At 51.2% G+C, this 20,023-nt stretch overlaps 1 protein-coding gene across 2 annotated transcripts in view; it reads left to right on the forward strand.

Moving 5' to 3' along the window:
- LOC310668343 (transducin-like enhancer protein 1) overlaps positions 1 to 17,420 on the forward strand; it is a 47,107-nt gene extending 29,687 nt beyond the window's left edge. For both annotated transcript variants that reach the window (XM_083421488.1, XM_083421487.1), the window contains exons 10-21: positions 526 to 630; positions 1,659 to 1,709; positions 3,701 to 3,847; positions 5,383 to 5,518; positions 6,555 to 6,736; positions 8,176 to 8,255; positions 9,352 to 9,601; positions 10,576 to 10,823; positions 12,470 to 12,617; positions 14,026 to 14,176; positions 15,803 to 15,879; positions 16,889 to 17,420. In XM_083421488.1, coding sequence (XP_083277614.1) covers positions 526 to 630; positions 1,659 to 1,709; positions 3,701 to 3,847; positions 5,383 to 5,518; positions 6,555 to 6,736; positions 8,176 to 8,255; positions 9,352 to 9,601; positions 10,576 to 10,823; positions 12,470 to 12,617; positions 14,026 to 14,176; positions 15,803 to 15,879; positions 16,889 to 16,996 — 1,683 coding nt within the window. In that variant the 3' untranslated portion in view covers positions 16,997 to 17,420. The remainder of the gene's footprint in view (positions 1 to 525; positions 631 to 1,658; positions 1,710 to 3,700; positions 3,848 to 5,382; positions 5,519 to 6,554; positions 6,737 to 8,175; positions 8,256 to 9,351; positions 9,602 to 10,575; positions 10,824 to 12,469; positions 12,618 to 14,025; positions 14,177 to 15,802; positions 15,880 to 16,888) is intronic.
- The last annotated feature ends 2,603 nt before the right edge of the window (positions 17,421 to 20,023 follow it).

Raw genomic sequence — 20,023 nt, forward strand, 5'->3', positions numbered from 1 at the left:
TCTTCGTCTAGCGGTTTTTTTGTCTTGCGAAGCAACCCTATTAGCAGATTAGCGGATTAGTGCTATTAGCGGTTTAGGCTTAAGGGATTAGCGGATTAGCTGCTAAAAGGCTATTAGAGTTTAGTGCCTTAGAAAAAGGGGGTGGGGAGCGGAAAAAAACCCCCAGGAATCGCAAGACATTTTCATCTTGCGAAGCAAGCCCATAGCAAATTCATCCTGCGAAGCACCTCCAAAACGGAAAACCCTTTCGTCTAGCGGGTTTTCCGTCTTGCGAGGCATTCGTCTTGTGGGGTACCACTGTATATATTTTTGGGGGAGGCGGGTGCTTCTGCCAAAATATCAGGACAGACAAAAGGAAGGCATTCTTTGCACAGCTGAACTATGGAACTCACTGCTGGGTGAGCTCTGAAAATCGGATAGGCGTTTATTTCCTTGACGTCTGATGGGAGGGCTTTTCACGGGGAGGGCAGGTGTGGCGACTGAAATATTGAAACAGACACTTACTTCTCTTTCCTCCTTCCCCAGAGCTCCTTAGCGCTGTCCAACGGGGAGCGAATGCGAGCCATTTCGGAGTATCTGAACAGCAGCAAAAAGAGGAAAACGGAGGAGAAGGAATATGCCACAGACTACGTACGGCAGTTTGGGGGCTTGGGGAATGGAAAATTAGGCACACACTGCAGTGTGCATAACAGTGACAATTACAGTGGTACCTTGGTTCTCAAACTTAATCCTTTCCGGAAGTCCGTTCCAAAACCAAAGCGTTCCAAAACCAAGGCGCGCTTTCCCATAGGAAGTAATGCAAAAGGGATCAATCCGTCCCAGACTTTTAAAAACAACCCCTAAATCAGCAATTTAACATGAATTTTACTATCCAACAAGACCATTGATCCCTAAAATGAAAGCAATAATCCATGTGCTGTACAGTGCTACCTCGGGTTGAGTCCGGAGGTCCGTTCTCAACCTGAAACTGTTCTTAACCTAAAGCACCACTTTAGCTAATGGGCCCTCCTGCTGCTGCCGCGCCGCCAGAGCCCAATTTCTGTTCTTATCCTGAAGCAAAGTTCTTAACCTGAAGCACTGTTTCTGGGTTAGCGGAGTGTGTAACCTGAAGCGTATGTAACCCGAGGTACCACTGTACTATAAAATAAAGAAGACAGTATTGTAGATGATAAAAATTAAAATCATTTTTTTTCTTACCTGCACTGATGATAGTCATTGTTTGGATTGGGGGCTTTTATCCATTTCCACAGACACACAATCAATCAATCAGTAGCTGAACTGGGTTCCACACAGCCACGAAAATAAATAAACCAAAAAAGCCCCCAAAATGCAAAATAAATAGCAAAAACAAAAGTGCCAAACTTAATACGTTCCGGAAGTCCGTTTGACTTCCAAAATGTTCGAAAACCAAGGCACAGCTTCTGATTGGTGCAGGCGCCCCGGAAACAATAGCCGACAGCCGCACCGGACGTTCGCCTTCCAAAAAACGTTCAAAAACCAGAACACTTCCAGGTTTTCGACGTCTGGGAACCAAGGCGTTTGAGAACTAAGGTGCCGAAGTAATCGCACATTTATTGAAAGTATTTAGTTTAACGAATTCACAGAGCTGGTTTGGGGGCAGCCTCTCATAGCCTTCGTTTCCCCTCTTTTCTTCACAGGGCAGCGACGGAGACAAGAGCGAAGAAAATTTGGTGGTTGACGAGCTTTGCGTGCGTATAATAGAACTTCTCGCGGGTGTATAGATATTTCCAAGTTAATGACAGTAGGCTATGGTCTGTGGGTTAAACCACAGAGCCTAGGACTTGCCGATCAGAAGGTCGGCAGTTCGAATCCCTGCGACGGGGTGAGCTCCCGTTGTTCGGTTCCTGCTCCTGCCAAAGTACGCCAGTGCAAGTAGATAAATAGGTACCACTCCGACGGTAAGTTAAATGGCGTTTCCGTGCGCTGCTCTGGTTCGCCAGAAGTGGCTTAGTCCTGCTGGCCACATGACCCGGAAGCTGTACGCCGGCTCCCTCGGCCAATAAAGCGAGATGAGCGCCGCAACCCCAGAGTCGGCCACGACTGGACCTAATGGTCAGGGGTCCCTTTACTAAACATGCAAATACTTTTTTGAATGCCCTTTCGATAAAAGGCAGGGTGCCATTTCCACCATCCCAAAATGCAGAATGGCGCTGCTTCTTGGTGGAGTGATGAGCTGAATAACTACAAGGAACCTGAGGTCCACGTGTAAAATTTGCCCCTTCTCTATCCCTGATTTCTCCCACCAGCCTAAGGTAGTCGCGGGTGCCCCAAAACTGTGGGCGTTCTGCTTCTTTTCAGCCTTGCAGGGTTTCTGTGAGGATAAATTGGGACACGGGTGGCGCTGTGGGTTAAACCACAAAGCCTAGGACTTGCTGATCAGAAGGTCGTGGTTCGAATCCCCGCGATGGACGGGGTGAGCTCCCGTTGCTCGGTCCCTGCTCCTCCCAACCTAGAAGTTTGAAAGCACGTCAAAGTGCAAGTAGATAAATAGGTAGCGCTCTGGCGGGAAGGTAAACGGCGTTTCCGTGCGCTGCTCTGGTTCGCCAGAAGCGGCTTAGTCCTGCTGGCCACATGACCCGGAAGCTGTACGCCGGCTCCCTCGGCCAGTAAAGCGAGATGAGCGTCGCAACCCCAGAGTCGGCCACGACTGGACCTAATGGTCAGGGGTCCCTTTACCTTTACTTAAAACACTTAATTATAAAAGCAGTGTAAAGTACGGTATAAAAACGTGAATAACAATAAAAACTGAAAATCAATCAGATGATCCCCAGGGCTAGCTGGCTGAATTGGTCCTACTTTGGCCAGCGAGGAGGCCCGGGTAGAATTAGCTGTGGGGTCTCAGAGCGGGTGATCTTCATAAAAGGGAAGAGAAAGGAAATAAAAGATTAGGCTGAATTCAAATTAAACTAGAAGGGGGTTAGTCCCGCTTCACAAGCCGAAGCCCGTTTTGCTCGTTTGGTGCCCCAATATTGGCTGCTGAGAATTTTGTTTGAGGTCTGCAGAAAGCAGATATCTGAACAGGAATTATTTACTGTATTTTTCGCTCTATAAGACGCACCAGAACACAAGACGCCCCTAGTTTTTGGAGGAGGAAAACAAGAAAAAAAATATTCTGAATCTCAGAAGCCAGAACAGCAAGAGGGATCGCTGCGCAGCGAAAGCATCAATCCCTCTTGCTGTTCTGGCTTCTGGGATAGCTGCGCAGCCTGCACTCACTCCATAAGACGCACACACATTTCCTCTTGCTTTTTAGGAGGGAAAAAGTGAGTCTTCTAGAGCAAAAAATACGGTATGTTTTGGTTGGTTTTCTCAAACTCCTGTTTCTTATTGTTTGCAAGTTTTTTTTAAGCACCGTATTTTTCGCTCCATAAGACGCACCAGACCACAAGACGCACCTAGTTTTTGGAAGAGGAAAACAAGAAAAAAAATATTCTGAATCTCAGAAGCCAGAACAGCAAGAGGGATCGCTGCACAGTGAAAGCAGCAATCCCTCTTGCTGTTCTGGCTTCTGGGATAGCTGCGCAGCCTGCATTAGCTCCATAAGACGCACACACATTTCCCCTTACTTTTTAGGAGGGAAAAAGTGAGTCTTATAGAGCAAAAAATACCGTAGTTGGAAAGGACGTCTGATACCTATCTGTTTCTCTCTCTCTCTCTGTTTCTGTTTTCCCCATACCAGGATCCCTCCTCCCCGCACAGCGTCAATTCCTTCTCCTCCCGGGAAAACGGTGTCGATAAAATCTCCCTGCAGAGGAAGGAATCCATGCAGCTCAGCCCCACATCTTGCAGTTCCTCCCCACCCCGGATCACCAAGGAGGTGGTCACGGTACGTGCGTAATTTCGGGGGATCTACGCCTTCCAGCGCTCAGGGGATCCAGGGAGCATTTTGGGAGGAAGCCCCAACAATTGAGGCACAGAACAGCCCATTCTCGTCCTGTTTCCATGAATGTCTGGGCTTTGTTTGATGGATTTCGTATGTTTCTATGCTGCTTAGAGTAGGAAAACGACCTCGCAGGTAAACTGCGAAGGGCTTTACACACTGATAGTGACACCTTGTAGCGGGACGCGGGTGGCGCTGTGGGTTAAAGCCTCAGCGCCTAGGGCTTGCCGATCGAAAGGTCGCGGTTCGAATCCCCGCGGCGGGGTGCGCTCCCGCTGTTCGGTCCCAGCGCCTGCCAACCTAGCAGTTCGAAAGCACTCGCGGGTGCAAGTAGATAAATAGGGACCGCTTACTAGCGGGAAGGTAAACGGCGTTTCCGTGTGCGGCTCTGGCTCGCCAGAGCAGCGATGTCACACTGGCCACGTGACCCGGAAGTGTCTTCGGACAGCGCTGGCCCCCGGCCTCTTAAGTGAGATGGGCGCACAACCCTAGAGTCTGTCAAGACTGGCCCGTACGGGCAGGGGTACCTTTACCTTTACCTTTAGTGACACCTTGAACCTTGAAAACACCTTAAGCGTCCAGCAGACCTGGTCGGAACAGACGGTCCTTCAGATATTTGAAGCTCACCATGTTTGGTGCCTCCAGCTAATGATTATGTTATATTTATAATATAATAAACTTGCTTCCATCAAATTACGAAGCCACAGTAAAGCTTAAAAACTTCCCTGTACAAAGCTGCCTTAAGGTGTCTTCTAAAAGCCCTTGCCATTGTTTATTTCCTTGATATCTGATGGGAGGGTGCCACTACCGAGAAGGCCCTGCCACCTCACGTCATAGCTGTCAACCGTCCCTTATTTGGCGGGGAAGTCCCTTATCCCAGCGCCGTGTCCCGCTGCTGTCCCTTATTGACTATGTCCCTTAAATTTCCGGGTTTCAAAGGAAGCAGCTCCTCTCCCTCCCTCCCTGCCGGCCAGGGAGGAGGGAGTCTCCAACTGTGTTGCTTGGCTGCGTTGCTCACCCAATAAGGAGTCTAAGAACGACTGGAGGGTGGAGCTTGCATGCTTGTGCCCATCAAATCGGCCGCGTTGCCTGGGGACTCGCCTTTGCTCAGCGCTTCCCAGCGGAGAGGTGATGGTGGTTTTCCTTGCTGCATCCCCTTTGCTGCGCTGTGGGAACCACCGCTTGAGGCTTCATTTGGCTGCTGGTTGACTAAAATCCCTTATTTTGGCTGCTGATCCCTTATTTTCGAGGCTGCTGGTCCCTTATTTTCAAATCTGTAAGTTGACAGCTATGCCTCACGTCTCGCAGAGACACAACCACCAGAAGACACACACACACCTCGAGCTAGACCTCAGTTGTCATTGTGAATTTTTCTTCTTTTAAGAGTGGGAAGGACTTTGTCCGCTCTCCCTGAGCTTCTCTGAGAAAGGGATGGGGGCAGAGGTGTAAATAAATGAAATTAAAGCAGTAATACCTTCCAGGTAGAGAAAGCAGGCACCCCCGGTTTGAAGTCCAGCACCCCGACTTCCCAAGGTGAAGGGACGGCGCCGGGATCCTCCAGCAGCAGCACGCCCCAGCTCCGTCCAGGGGTCGCGAAGCAGACAGTGGAATCTCTCGGTAATTTGGGGGAGATCGGAAGCGGGTCTGTGATTTGGGCGGGGCAGAGTGGGGAGGTGTGTGAACTGCTGTCAAACTGGCCTTCAAGTCCTTTTGGCTTTTTCTTGCTATAGAAATAAGGTTGTAAGGCTGTCGTCATGCTGCAGTTCCTGCAGCCGCCAGTAGGGGGCCACTCCAACTCCAGTGTGATAAGCAGCAGGCAGGAGAGAGAGAAAGCAAGCAGGGCAGGGAGCCCAGGCAAACTTTTTAATGGAGGTGGAGGCACTGTGAAGTTTGCTGAGCCTCTGTGTGCTTCACAGAAAAGCAAAAGAGCTTCACACGAACAGCTTTCTAAACTGCTGTGTGAAGCACTCGCCAGATTAAACCTCGCCATGTTTAATGGAGTGCTTATTATTATATCCTAATAATCCATTGTGGGACGCGGGTGGCGCTGTGGGTTAAACCACAGAGCCTAGGACTTGCCGATCAGAAGGTCGGCGGTTCGAATCCCCGCAATGACGGGGTGAGCTCCCGTTGCTCGGTCCCTGCTCCTGCCAACCTAGCAGTTTGAAAGCACACCAGTGCAAGTAGATAAATAGGTACTGCTCCGGCAGGAAGGTAAATGGCGTTTCCGTGTGCTGCTCTGGTTCACCAGAAGCGGCTTAATCATGCTGGACACATGACCCAGAAGCTGTACGCTGGCTCCCTCGGCCAGTAAAGCGAGATGAGCACCGCAACCCCAGAGTCGGGCACGACTGGACCTAATGGTCAGGGGTCCCTTGTGGCCAGCATGACTAAGCCGCTTCTGGCAAACCAGAGCAGCGCACGGAAACGCCGTTTACCTTCCCGCTGGAGTGGTACCTATTTATCTACTTGCACTTTGACGTGCTTTCGAACTGCTAGGTGGGCAGGAGCTGGGACCGAGCAACGGTATTCGAACTGCCGACCTTCTGATCGGCAAGTCCTAGGCTTTGTGGTTTAACCCACAGCGCCACCCGTGTCCCATCCCTTTACTTTTATCTATCATCTATTCCTTAAACCTTTTCTTCCACTTCAGCCCTGAGCCTGCGAAATCCACTCACGGTCCAGAGCTCTTACCAAGCCGCCTTCAACGTGGCTCACGCGTCCGTCAACGGCGACATGGCGAGCGCGGGGCCTTACGCGGGGCTGCACCTGGTAACCCCCCAGCTCAATGGGGCGGCGGTCGTGGGGGCCGCCAGCTACGGGCGCTCCCCCCTGGTGAGTGTTTCGGTCATTGCGGCTTAGGGAAACGAGAGGGGGCTGCCCTATGCTGAGCCAGACCCTTGCTCCATCTAGACCAGTGCTGCCTACACAGGTTGGCAGCATCTCCCCAGCCTATAGATGCTGTGGATTGAGACTGCCAATGAGCCACCGCGCTTCCTCAAAGCAAAATGCAAGGTTCCAGTCCTCGTGATTCTGAACGAAAGCTACAGTAAGTCCGACCTGAGTCGAAGCCCATATAGACCAGTGCTGCATACACTGGCTGGCAGCATCTCTCCAGCCTTTCAGGTGCCAGGCTTAGCCGAACCCAGAGATGCCAGGGAGTTGCACCCGGGACCAGCTGAAGACTGGCCACTCTGCCACTGAATTAAAACCTTCCACCTAAAACTGAAAAGTGTCTGGTCTTCATGGTTGTGAAATCGAGGGCGGATTGAAGTAGCAGCAAATGATTTATTTCTTGAGAAGTGGCAAATGGCCATCTCTTTCTGGGAAGAAGCCTTTTTCGTTATTTTGCATTTGTAAGAAACTGATCTTTTGCCATGGTGGTGCTTTGAAACTCCCTCCTTATTTTGGCACCGGCTGAAAACATTTCCCCGCCTGTTCAAGCCCAAACCAGGTGTGTAGAATATTGGCCTGTGTTTCAATCTGATTTCGTATCTTGTCATAGAATTGTAGAGTTCTATGCCTGCAAGGGACGCGGGTGGCGCTGTGGGTTAAACCACAGAGCCTAGGACTTGCCGATCAGAAGGTCGGCGGTTCGAATCCCTGCGATGGGGTGAGCTCCCGTTGCTCGGTCCCTGCTCCTGCCCACCTAGCAGTTCGAAAGCATGTCAAAGTGCAAGTAGATAAATAGGTACCACTCCGGCGGGAAGGTAAACGGCGTTTCTGTGCGCTGCTCTGGTTCGCCAGAAGCGGCTTAGTCCTGCTGGCCACGTGACCCGGAAGCTGTACGCCGGCTCCCTCGGCCAATAAAGCAAGATGAGCGCTGCAACCCCAGAGTCAGCCACGACTGGACCTAACGGTCAGGGGTCCCTTTACCTTTATGCCTGCAGTGCAAGTGATTCAAATTATTATCTGGATCTTTTAACTGTCGCTGCGACGAGCTCCCTTCCCCGCTGCTCTCCCAGAACCAGGAGAGGCATGAAAAGGGCGGAGGATAGGTTGGCTGACGAAGGCGTAGTCTCCAATTGCTTGGCAAAAACCCTGGAAAGGAGGGAACTATGGGGAGACGAGTGCTTCCAGTCCCGCCAACTGGTCTCTATGGAGAAAGACCTGCCAGAGATGAGCTGCTCCGCCCATTAGGCTATGACACTCTGCCAAGTCTGCGTTTTGCTAATAGAGAGTTTGCTCCCACTTTGATTCAGTGCCAGCTGGCTTTGTGAAATTCAAGTTGCTTCCTGTTAACCAAAGCAAATCCTCTCCTCTGGTCTGACCAGGTCGCCTACGACCCCCACTCTCACCTGCGGGTCCCGGGATTGTCGACAGGGATGCAGACAGGTGTGGCTTCAGCAAAGCCGTAAGTGATGGCGTGGGGGTCTGTGCGCGCAGAAAGGGCCAAATTTTGGGATTGAGGAGGGTGGCGTCCCACGGCCAAGCCTCGAAAGCAAAACAACGATGGCAATAAACGGTGTCTAAAAATCTCCCCCTTTGTGTTCCCGTGTCTGAGCCTCTGAAGCCAACAGATAATAATAATAATAATAATAATAATAATAATAATAATAATAATTTTTTATTTATACCCCGCCCATCTGGCTGGGTTTCCCCAGCCACTCTGGGCGGCTTCCAACAAACGCTAAAATACAATAACCTATTAAACATTAAAAGCTTCCCTAAACAGGGCTGCCTTCAGATGTCTTCTAAAAGTTTGGTAGTTATTTTTCTCTTTGACATCTGGTGGGAGGGCGTTCCACAGGGCAAGTGCCACCACCGAGAAGGCCCTCTGCATGGTTCCCTGCAACTTGGCTTCTCGCAGCGAGGGAGCCGCCAGAAGGCCCTCGGCACTGGACCTCAGTGTCCGGGCAAAATGATGGAGGTGGAGACACTCCTTACTGGACCGAGGCCATTTAGGGCTTTAAAGGTCAGCCCCAACACTTTGAATTGTGCTCTGAAATGTACAGGGAGCCAATGTAGGTCTTTCAAGACCGGTGTTATATGGTCTCGGCGGCCGCTCCCAGTCACCAGTCTGGCTGCCGCATTCTGGATTAGTTGTAGTTTCCGGGTCACCTTCAAAGGTAGCCCCACGTAGAGCGCATTGCAGTCGTCCAAGCGAGAGATAACCAGAGATTATCCTTGTGTGGACAGTTCTGTGTTTGGGGTTTTTGGGGGGTGGCAGAGAGGCCTGGAACGGAGTTTACGGGAAAAGGGCTTGGCCGGCAGGGCAGGAGAGACCTACGCCGCAACAGCGTTTTGCAAGGTCTCCCTTGTTTGGTGCAGAACTTTTCCTTAAGTCGTGCAGTTATTTAGTTTAATGGCAGCAAAGATTTTAGGGGAACGGCAGTTCACGGCGCCTTCCTGTGCCCTTGGAGTGAGGCCTCACCTCGCAGGGAATGGCGGTCCGGGGTCTTTTGGCCATTCCGTTCGCCCCCAAAGCCTTCTCCCCGCTTCCCCCGCAGAGCGTACTCCTTCCACGTCAGCTCCGACGGGCAGATGCAGCCGGTGCCCTTCCCTCCCGACGCCCTCATCGGCTCAGGCATCCCCCGCCACGCCCGCCAGCTCCACACCCTGACCCACGGCGAGGTGGTCTGCGCCGTCACCATCAGCAATTCCACGCAGCACGTCTACACGGGGGGAAAAGGCTGCGTGAAGGTGTGGGACGTGGCCCAGCCGGGCGCAAAGACCCCTGTGGCGCAGCTGGACTGCCTGGTACGTACGAGGACAGGGGTGGGTGTGGGCGCGTTGGTTTGCGTGACTCGGTTTCCCCGGCGCATCCCTAGGGTCTCCCAGGACTTGGGTGCTCTCGTGGTCCTTGCAAGATGCGGCTGCCGTTTTTATTGCTTCCTGTCTTTTTAAAGAAATATATCACCATCATTCCTTCTAGCACCAATCTTCGGGGGTGAGTGCCCATTATTTCTCACTAAAAATGGCACTTTCCATGTGTAATAGGGGAGAAAACCCAAAGGGTCAACCCGCCAAAAATTAATCAGTTAATGAGGGAAGGGCCTAGAATTATGATTTTCTGTTTGGGGTCAGGTCAGGGAAAGAGGACATGGAATGGAGTCTCTGACAAAGGTTGTGGCTGGCAGGCTGCAGCCCTGAGCAGAATCACTCCATTTGCAATTTTATATTCTAACCTAGAGTGAACCTTAAGTTGCTTAAAGGCTGGAATGGGGTCAGATGGGGGTGGAAGCAAACATGGAATGGAGTCTCCAACAAAGGTTGTGGCTGGCAGGCTGCAGCCCTGAGCAGGATCACTCCACCTGCAATTTTATTTTCCAAGTGTGACTTAGTAAACCTTTTGCCTCTTCGGTTGGCCAAGAATTCAGACGTGTGGGATATTTCTGTGCTGTGTGAGCTATTTCTATCGCTTACGAAAGAAACTGGGAATATCGCCATTTCCCTCTACAGTCGAATCCCGAACGCCTTGCGAGTCGAACCTTTCGGCTCCCGAACGCCGCAAACCTGTTCCGGTTTGTGAACGTTCTTTGGAACCTGAACGTCTGACAGGGCTTCTGATTGGAGCTTCCTGCAGCCAATCAGAAGCCGCACTTTGGTTTCCGAACGTTTTGGAAGTCGAATGGACTTGTGGAACGGATTCCGTTTGACTTCCGAGGTACAACTGTATTCGCGATCTTCAGGGGTGAGCACTGATCCTTAAACCTCTTCCTCCCTTGCCACAGAACCGAGAAAACTACATCCGGTCGTGCAAGCTCCTCCCCGACAGCAGAAGTCTAATCGTGGGTGGGGAAGCCAGCACCCTCTCCATCTGGGACCTAGCGGCGCCGACTCCCCGGATCAAGGCAGAGCTGACGTCCTCTGCCCCGGCCTGCTACGCCCTGGCCATCAGCCCCGATGCCAAGGTCTGCTTTTCCTGCTGCAGCGATGGCAACATCGTGGTCTGGGACCTGCAGAACCAAACTCTTGTTAGGTGAGTCTTACCTGCTGGCAGTCTGTTTCCAGTACTCTTTTGGGGGGACAGGGGGCAGGCAGGTGTGGGGGCTCCCTGGTCCTGAATGGGGCAACTGTGCCCCTGAAAGACCAGTGCGCAGCCTGGGAGTCATTTTGGACTCACAGCTGTCCATGGAGGTGCAGGTCAGTTCTGTGTCCAGGGCAGCTGTTTACCAGCTCCATCTGGTACGCAGGATGAGACCCTCACTGCCCGCAGACTGTCTTGCCAGAGTGGTGCATGCTCTGGTTATCTCCTGCTTGGACTACTGCCATGCGCTCTACGTGGGGCTACCTTTGAAGGTGACCCGGAAACTGCAACTAATCCAGAATGCGACAGGTAGACTGGGGACTGGGAGCGGACACCAGGACCACATAGCACCGGTCTTGAAAGACCTATATTGGCTCCCAGTACATTTTGGAGCACAATTCAAAGTGTTGGTGCTGACCTTTAAAGCCCTAAATGGCCCAGTATACCTGAAGGAGTGTCTCCACCCCCATCGTTCTATCCAGACACTAAAGAACCAACTTTGGAAATTACTGCTTTAGTGGGACACCCATTTCAGAAAAAAGAGCTTTTTACCAGCAAAAACGTCACCCTTCTGTGATGACCCCTAAGTGTTGTTGTTGAGTCGTTTAGTCGTGTCCGCTTCTTCGTGACCCCCTGGACCAGAGCACGCCAGGCACTCCTGTCTTCCACTGCCTCCCCCAGTTTGGTCAAACTCATGCTGGTAGCTTCGAGAACACTGTCCCACCATCTTGTCCTCTGTCGTACCCTTCTCCTTGGGCCCTCCATCTTTCCCAACATCAGGGTCTTTTCCAGGGAGTGTTCTCTTCTCATGAGGTGGCCAAAGTATTGGGGCCTCAACTTCAGGATCTGTCCTTCCAGTGAGCACTCAGGGCTGATTTCCTTCCGAATGGAGAGGTTTGATCTTCTTGCAGTCCATGAGACTCTCAAGAGTCTCCTCCAGCACCAGACTTCAAAAGCATCCATTCTCCGGCGATCAGCCTTCTTTGTGGTCCAGCTCTCACTTTCATAAATCACTACTGGGAAAACCATAGCTTTAACTATACGGACCTTTGTCGGCAAGGTGATGTCTCTACTTTTAAAAATGCTGTCTAGGTTTGTCATTGCTTTTCTCCCAAGAAGCAGGTGTCTCTGAATTTCATGACTGCCGTCACCATCAGCAGTGATCACGGAGCCCAAGAAATTAAAATCTCTCACTGCCTCCATTTCTTCCCCTTCTATTTGCCGGAAGATGATGGGACCAGTGGCCACAATCTTAGTTTTTTCGATGTTGAGCTTCAGACCATATTTTGCGCTCTCCTCTTTCACACTCGTGTGCCAGTCAGGGGTTCTGAGCATATCTGTCAATGTTTCCCTTTTTTAAAGGGAAATTCCCTTATTCCAAATAGGATTCCTCGCAAGAAAAGGGAACAGTTGACAGCTATGGTTTTGAGTGCTTTCAGAAAATAGCACCTGGTGCTTTGAAGGCCCGAAGTTCAGCTGTCTATTGGGGCTTCAAAGCACCAGCGCTGTGCGAGACCCAGCGGATTGCTCATTCCAACGTGTCTAATCTGTCATTCCTGGAATATTGGGTGACACTCCTTTTATCTCTTCCTTGCCAGGCAGTTCCAGGGTCACACGGACGGCGCCAGTTGCATCGACATCTCGAACGACGGCACCAAGCTTTGGACGGGAGGCCTAGACAACACCGTGCGGTGCTGGGACCTCCGAGAAGGGCGGCAGCTTCAACAGCACGACTTCACCTCACAGGCATGGGGAGGGGGGCAAAGGAGGGGGCAGAAGGGGGAGGAGACTCACCTGGTTGAAGTGGGCGTGGCCTCTGGGCAGCCATTAACAGTCGCCAATGATAGACGCAGCCTCCCAGAACCCTCTTGAAAAAGACATCTGTGTTAGCGTCTATCGCTTTCTTGTGGCGGTGAGTTCCATATGTTAATGAGTCCTTGTGTGAACAAGGACTTCCCTGAATCTCTTACGAATTTCTAGATTTATGAACAAGCGAGAAAAAGCTTTCTTCTATTGGCACTGGCATAACTTTATACATATCCCATCATTTTTATTATTTTTTTAAATGCCTCTTTTTCTTGTTTTCAAAATAAAAATAACCCAATACTTTTTGGCATGGGGAGGTGCTAAATCCCCGGGGGATTTTTCTGCCGTGTTTTCTTTAGCTTAAAAACAAGAATTCAGAAATGTGAGGAGCAGAGAGGGGCACTACAGTCTCCTCCCCAAAAAAATCCATCCCCAAACTCCTGGCAATCTTCTTTCCATCCACTCGCCCTCTGGTTTCTCGGAGATTTCAGCAGGTTATTCCCTGTCAATAATAATGAGGATTAGAAACTTGGGTGCATGTGTGAGAGAAATCACTGTGTCCCGGGCAACCGAAATAATCACACCATATCGCCTCCATCCGCATTGCAACTAGAAATGAGTACTAGAAACTTGGTGGGGGCTGAAATTAAGGCAGAGTCTTGCGAAACCCACAGGATTGTGGCCACCACTCGGCCACAACCCTGCTCTCAGTTCTCTTCCCGCTGGCCCCATCAGTGCTCACTGAAGGCCCGATTGGGTGGGAGGTAGGGAGCTGACCAGTAGGTGGCGCTGAAGCCAATGGCAGGCAGAGCCACTTCCTGACAGGTTGAAGTGAGAAGTCAGGCTGGAAGTACCGTATTTTTCGCTCATTTTCCCCCTCCAAAAATGAAGGGGGGAAGTGTGTGCGTCCTATGGAGCGAAGGCAGGCTTTCGCTGGAGCTCCCGCCAGGCTCCACAGGCTTGCGGATAGCAGCCTGCTGTCCCCGAAGCCAAAACAGCGAGGCGGGGCGCTGCGCAGCCCTCCGTCTCGCTGTTCCGGCTTCGGGATGGCTGTGCAAAGCTACAAAGGATGTCCCCGGAGCCTCAAGCCTTTGGTGTGCAGCTGCGCTCCAAAGGCTTCAGGGATCTTTGAGGCTGGCGGTGGGTGAAAGCAGCCACTGTTCTTGAACGCACCTTGTTTTTGAGGGGGAGAACAAGAAAAAAAAATTGTTTTTTCCTACTCTCCCCCTCCTATGGTCCGCTGCGTCCAATAGAGCGAAAAATACGGTAGGTTTTGCACTGCTCCATTCGCCCTAATGGCTCAGCCGCCACTTTCTCCCATCTATCCCTCCCACTCTTGCCCTTCCAGATATTTTCCCTGGGCTACTGCCCCACAGGGGAGTGGTTGGCGGTCGGGATGGAAAGCAGCCACGTCGAAATTCTTCACGTCTCGAAGCCCGAAAAATACCAGCTCCATCTCCACGAGAGCTGTGTCCTCTCCCTCAAGTTTGCCTCCTGCGGTAAGCCTGGGGTTTCTGCTAAAATTATTATTGTTGTTGATTTATATACAATGGTGCCTCGCAAGACGAAATTAATTCGTTCCGCAAGTTTTTTCGTAGAGCGAGTTTTTTCGTCTTGCGGAGCACCACTGCATTTAAACACTGACAACGGCGGGGAGGGGCGGGGAGAAGCAGGACAGCTGCCGCAGCCAGTACCTCGGATTCACCCGCGCGTTGTGGACACCGCGCGACGCGGCTGCTGGAGGGCGGCGGGGCTCAGGAGCGCGACTCCGGCTGCAGCGCTGGCTGCTGGCGGCAACGGCTCCCGAGGGGAGCGCGCGAGGGCGGTGGGCAGCGGCGCGAGGCAGCAGGAAGGTCAGCCGGAAGGTGGGAGGGAGCCGGAGGAGCGGGGAAGCGAGCGTGTGTGCGTGCAGTGACCGTCGCCATGACAGGAGAGGCAGGGCTGTTTTGTCTAGCGAAGCAAGCCCTTAGGGAAATCCGTCTTGCGAAGCTCCTCAGAAAACGAAAAACCCTTTCGTCTAGCGGGTTTTTCGTCTTCCAAGGCATTCGTCTAGCGGGGTACCACTGTACTGCCCTTCATCACAGCGTCTTGGTGCGGTTCAGGGAATAAAATTACACAAGAGACATATTTTGTACTGTGAACAGCTCAAATTGCCAAGTGCAGCTTTTAAATCGGGGGAGGAGGTAGAGAGCAGACAGACTGACGGGTGCTTCTGCAGGATAGAGCCCCTTCCAGCCATAGCTGTCAACCGTCCCTTATTTGACGGGAAAGGCCCTTATCCCAGCGCCGTGTCCCGCTGCTGTCCCTTATTGATGATGTCCCTTAAATTTCCCGGGTTTCAAAGGAAGCAGCTCCTCTCCCTCCCTCCCTGCCGGCCAGGGAGGAGGGAGGCTCCAACTGTGTTGCTTGGCTGCGTTGCTCACCCAATAAGGAGTCTAAGGACGACTGGGGGGTGGAGCTTGCATGCCTTGTGCCGATCCAATCGGCCGCGTTGCCTGGGGACTCGCCTTTGCTCAGCGCTTCCCAGCGGAGAGGTGACGGTGGTTTTCCTCGCTGCATCCCCTTTGCCGGGTTGCTGCGCTGTGGGAACCACCGCTTGAGGCTTCGTTTGGCTGCTGGCTGGGCTTTCTGCCTTTGGCTCGGAGGGGCTCAGAAGCTGAACATACCTGTGCTTGGAAAATCTCTTATTTTGGCTGCTGATCCCTTATTTTCGAGGCTGCTGGTCCCTTATTTTCAAATCTGTTAGTTGACAGCTATGCTTCCAGCGTGTCCCATTAGCTGAGGTCTTTGCTGCCGGAGCATCCGTTTGGACTGTTCTGGGAGTGTTGCTGCGCATCGGAAATGCCATTTACCTTCCCGCCAGAGCGGTACCTATTTATCTACTTGCACTGGGAGCTCACCCCGTGGCGGGGATTCGAACCGCCGACCTTCTGATTGGCAAGTCCTAGGCTCTGTGGTTTAACCCACAGTGCCTCCCTTTACTGAATCAATTAAGTGTTTTAAATTTGTTGTTAGCCGCCCTGCGCCAAGGTTTTCTGAACCGGGAAGGGCGGGGTAGAAATAAAAATTTATTATTTCTTATTTATTGAGAGGCGGCAAACAGCCTGTTTCTCCCCCCTTTACAGGGAAATGGTTCGTAAGCACCGGGAAGGATAACTTATTGAATGCCTGGAGGACGCCCTATGGGGCCAGCATATTCCAGGTAAGAGAGAGCCAGGGTCCGGCCGCTGATGGGTGAGAGAGGAGACCTATGCAGAGTGGCTGTGGACCAATAATTCATTTATCCGTAAGAATTGGTGGTAATTTGTCTAGCTTTCGAACCCACACCCTTTTCTCTGATCAAATAAGTTGTCTGCAGAGTTTTTTCTAGACAAGGGGTAGGCAAACTAAGGGCCAAACTAAGGAAACGGATTCCATCGTGAGATGGACTCTCTCCTTCCTTGGAGGCTTTTAGGCAGAAGTTCAATCGATGCTTTAGCTGAGATTCTTGCATTTCAGCGGGTTGGGATAGATGACCTTTGGGTTCCTTCCAACTTTTTTGCTTCCATTTTTTTGCTAGCATTTATGGGAGGGTTTTACTTTGAAGGTTTCGTTTCCTGAGGTTCGGGGCGAGAACGGTGACCTGCTGCTCTCGTGAAAACCAAACCTGGCCTCCTTTCAACACCAGCAGCTAGACTGGTGACTGGGAGCAGCCGCTGAGACCATATAACACCAGTCTTGAAAGACCTACACTGGCTCCCAGTACGTTTCTGAGCACAATCCAAAGTGTTGGTGCTGACCTTGAAAGCCCTAAACGGCCTTGGTCCAGTATATCTGAAGGAGTGTCTCCACCTCCATCATTTTGCCCGGACACTGAGATCCAGCACCGAGGGCCTTCTGGCGGTTCCCTCACTGCGAGAAGCCAAGTTACAGGGAACCAGGCAGAGGGCCTTCTCGGTGGTGGCGCCCGCCCTGTGGAACGCCCTCCCGTCAGATGTCAAAGAGAACAACAACTACCAGACTTTTAGAAGACATCTGAAGGCAGCCCTGTTTAGGGAAGCTTTTAATGCTTGATGTATTACAGTATTTTAATATTTTTTGGGAAGCCGCCCAGAGTGGCTGGGGAAACCCAGCCAGATGGGCGGGGTATAAATAATAAAATTATTATTATTATTATTATTATTATTAACCCTTTCTCTTCCCCCTCTCTTTTTTAAAAAAACAACTTTCAGTCCAAGGAATCTTCGTCAGTCCTCAGCTGCGACGTTTCCACCGACGACCAGTTCATCGTCACCGGTTCCGGAGACAAGAAGGCGTCCGTCTACGAAGTGATGTATTGAGGACAAGCCGGCCTCCTTGCCGAAAGAGAGAGGGGCGCATGAGCCCCACAGTGTCTCCCCAGCCCCCCAGCCAAAGAATACACCTAAAACTTAGCCCGGAGAGCAGAGTCGGACCTCCTTTCTCCTGCTAAGCACGTTCCTTTCGTGGATGAGGGTTTGTGTGTGTGCCTGCGTTTGGGAAAGGGGAAAGAGGATTTCGGAAATAGGACTCTGCTGCTGCTTTTAATTCTCCCCGATCTGATTTTTTTATTTTTTAATTTCTGGTGGGTTCAAGAGGGAGTAGGGTTGTCTCTTACCCCGCAACTCGCTCTCTCCTTAATTGTGTGTTCAAATCGAAACTCTCGGAACTGTTTCTTGTGTGTTTTGATCTCTCTTTTTTTTAGAATCTTTAAAATAAAAACGGGATGGGTTGTTTTGTGGCACAGCTCTGCTTCTGTTCCTTTTGTTTGGGATATTTCTCTCTGCCTGTCTTTCGTCTCTTTCTTACTAGCCGTCCTCCTCTCTGTGTCTTTCTCTCTTTCACGATAGCCATGTTCAAATATATAAAAGGATGTCACATAGAGGAGGGAGAAAGGTTGTTTTCTGCTGCTCCAGAGAAGCGGACACGGAGCAATGGATCCAAACTACAAGAAAGAAGATTCCACCTAAACATTAGGAAGAACTTCCTGACAGTAAGAGCTGTTTGACAGTGGAATTTGCTGCCAAGGAGTGTGGTGACGTCTCCTTCTTTGGAGGTCTTTAAGCAGAGGCTTGACAACCATATGTCAGGAGTGCTCTGATGGTGTTTCCTGCTTGGCAGGGGGTTGGACTCGATGGCCCTTGTGGCCTCTTCCAACTCTAGGATTCTATGATTCTATGATCTTTTCTGTCTCCTTCCTTCCTTCTTTCCCTGGGGAGCTTCCAGGGAGAGAGGGACAGGTCTGAAGGTATTTTTCCAAACGACGGGATGCGACTTACCTTTAATCCCAGAATTCTCTGCGCTGTCAAGAAACTCCAACTTCCCATGCAAGCAAGAGAACATACCGTATTTTTGCTCTATAAGACTCCCTTTTCCCCTCCTAAAAAGTAAGGGGAAATGTGTGTGCGTCTTATGGGGCGAATGCAGGTTGCTCAGCTATCCCAGAAGCCAGATCAGCAAGAGGGATTGCTGCTTTCACTGCGCAGCGATCCCTCTTGCTGTTCTGGCTTCTGAGATTCAGAATATTTTTTTTCTTGTTTTCCTTCTCCAAAAACTAAGTGCGTCTTGTGGTCTGGTGCGTCTTATAGAGCAAAAAATACGGTATATTGTGGTTCCAGGTTCTTTTCCAGCTGGGTAAAGACATTCAAGGAATGTGGCTGGGGCATGTGGCCTGGGGAACAGCCCCCAAGGGCCAGACAAGAGAGATTTGCGGCCCTCCAGCCCTCTACTTCCCCCCAACCCCTACGGATGAGTGCTTATAGCACCCTGTGGAAATGAGAATGGATTATACTGCGTTCCACTTCAAGGCGAGATTGCCCAAATCGGTTGAGGCACCTTGTGGACTCTGCTCTCGTGGTCTGTGCCAAAGAGCACGTGGAAGGTAAGGTAAAGGTAAAGGGACCCCTGACCATTAGGTCCAGTTGTGGCCAACTCTGGGGTTGCAGCGCTCATCTCGCTTTATTGGCCGAGGGAGCCGGCGTACAGCTTCCGGGTCATGTGGCCAGCAGGACTAAGCCGCTTCTGGCGAACCAGAGCAGGGCACAGAAATGCCGTTTACCTTCCCGCCGGAGCGGTACCTATTTATCTACTTGCACTTTGACGTGCTTTTGAACTGCTAGGTTGGCAGGAGCTGGGACCAAGCAACGGGAGCTCACCCCGTCATTGCGGGGATTCGAACCGCCGACCTTCTTATCGGCAAGTCCTAGGCTCTGTGGTTTAACCCACAGCACCACCCGCGTCCCTTGTGGTCCCGGCTCTCATGGTCTGTGCCAGAGAGCACGTGGAAGGTCTTGGGTTCAAATCTCCGACATATCCACGTAGAGAAGGGAAAGGCGTCCGGTCGATACCCCGAAGGACTTGCTGACAGTCGACAGAGGGCTTGCCCACGCCAGAATTCACTGTGCGCGCACAGCCATTTACGTTCCTGTATAATTTCCGTAAATTCGAATTGCCTTACTCTCAAACACCACCAATCTCGACGCTTTGCCTTGTATATTCAGGCTTACACAATACGGGGCAACCCGATAAATTTGGGGGGAAATGGGGCTCCAAACCACACCACACACGGTTGCAGATTATTCACTGTTTTTTGGGACACGGCTCAAGCGATCCTTCTCTTTGTAGACCTGCTATTTCCCCAACACTTGAACATTTCTTTTTTTGGCTGGGCTCATAACTCTGCCTAGTGCAGAATGGAGGCATGTATTTTCCCTCCCTCCCGCCCCCTTTTCACCCCTCGGATTTTCCCAAACCCAGAAAACTGCATAAAGCAAACCACATTTTTAAAAAAATAATAATTCTGCGCCGGATATATCTGGCAAGAATCTGCATTGCAGCGGGGTTCGTCTAGATGACTCTTGGGGTCCCAACTCTACAACATTGTACGAATTGTGTGATGAGATTTTACAATTGCTCCTGTGTCTTTTCCAGCCTGTTAATAAGGGGGAGCTTTTATATAGATATAGAGATTGAGAGAGCGTGATATCCCTCAGGTGTGCACCAAACCAGAAAATTCCATTGATACTTAATTGTCATCATTGAATAAACAAATTGGATGGCGGAGACAAACTCAAAAAACCTCATTATCTGCCTATATAAATGGAAATGTAATGACGTCGTCACACGGCAATTCGACAGCAGAGCGAGGAATGGTCGGCTGACCCAGGTGAGCTGTTCAATGCCTGTTCCCCCCCTTCTTACCTACAGCAAGTTTTTATGGGGGGGGGGGAGAAGGGCCTTTACCTGTGTTTTTCCCCATTTTATATTGAACAGCCAGACCTCCCCCCACCCAAAAGAGCCCTGGGTAGTGAAGTTTGCTCAGGGTGCTGCGATACTCGAAGGGCTTCGTC

Source organism: Podarcis tiliguerta (genome assembly GCF_965153285.1).
Source record: "Podarcis tiliguerta genome assembly, chromosome: 18".
Classification (NCBI taxonomy): Eukaryota; Metazoa; Chordata; class Lepidosauria; order Squamata; family Lacertidae; genus Podarcis; species Podarcis tiliguerta.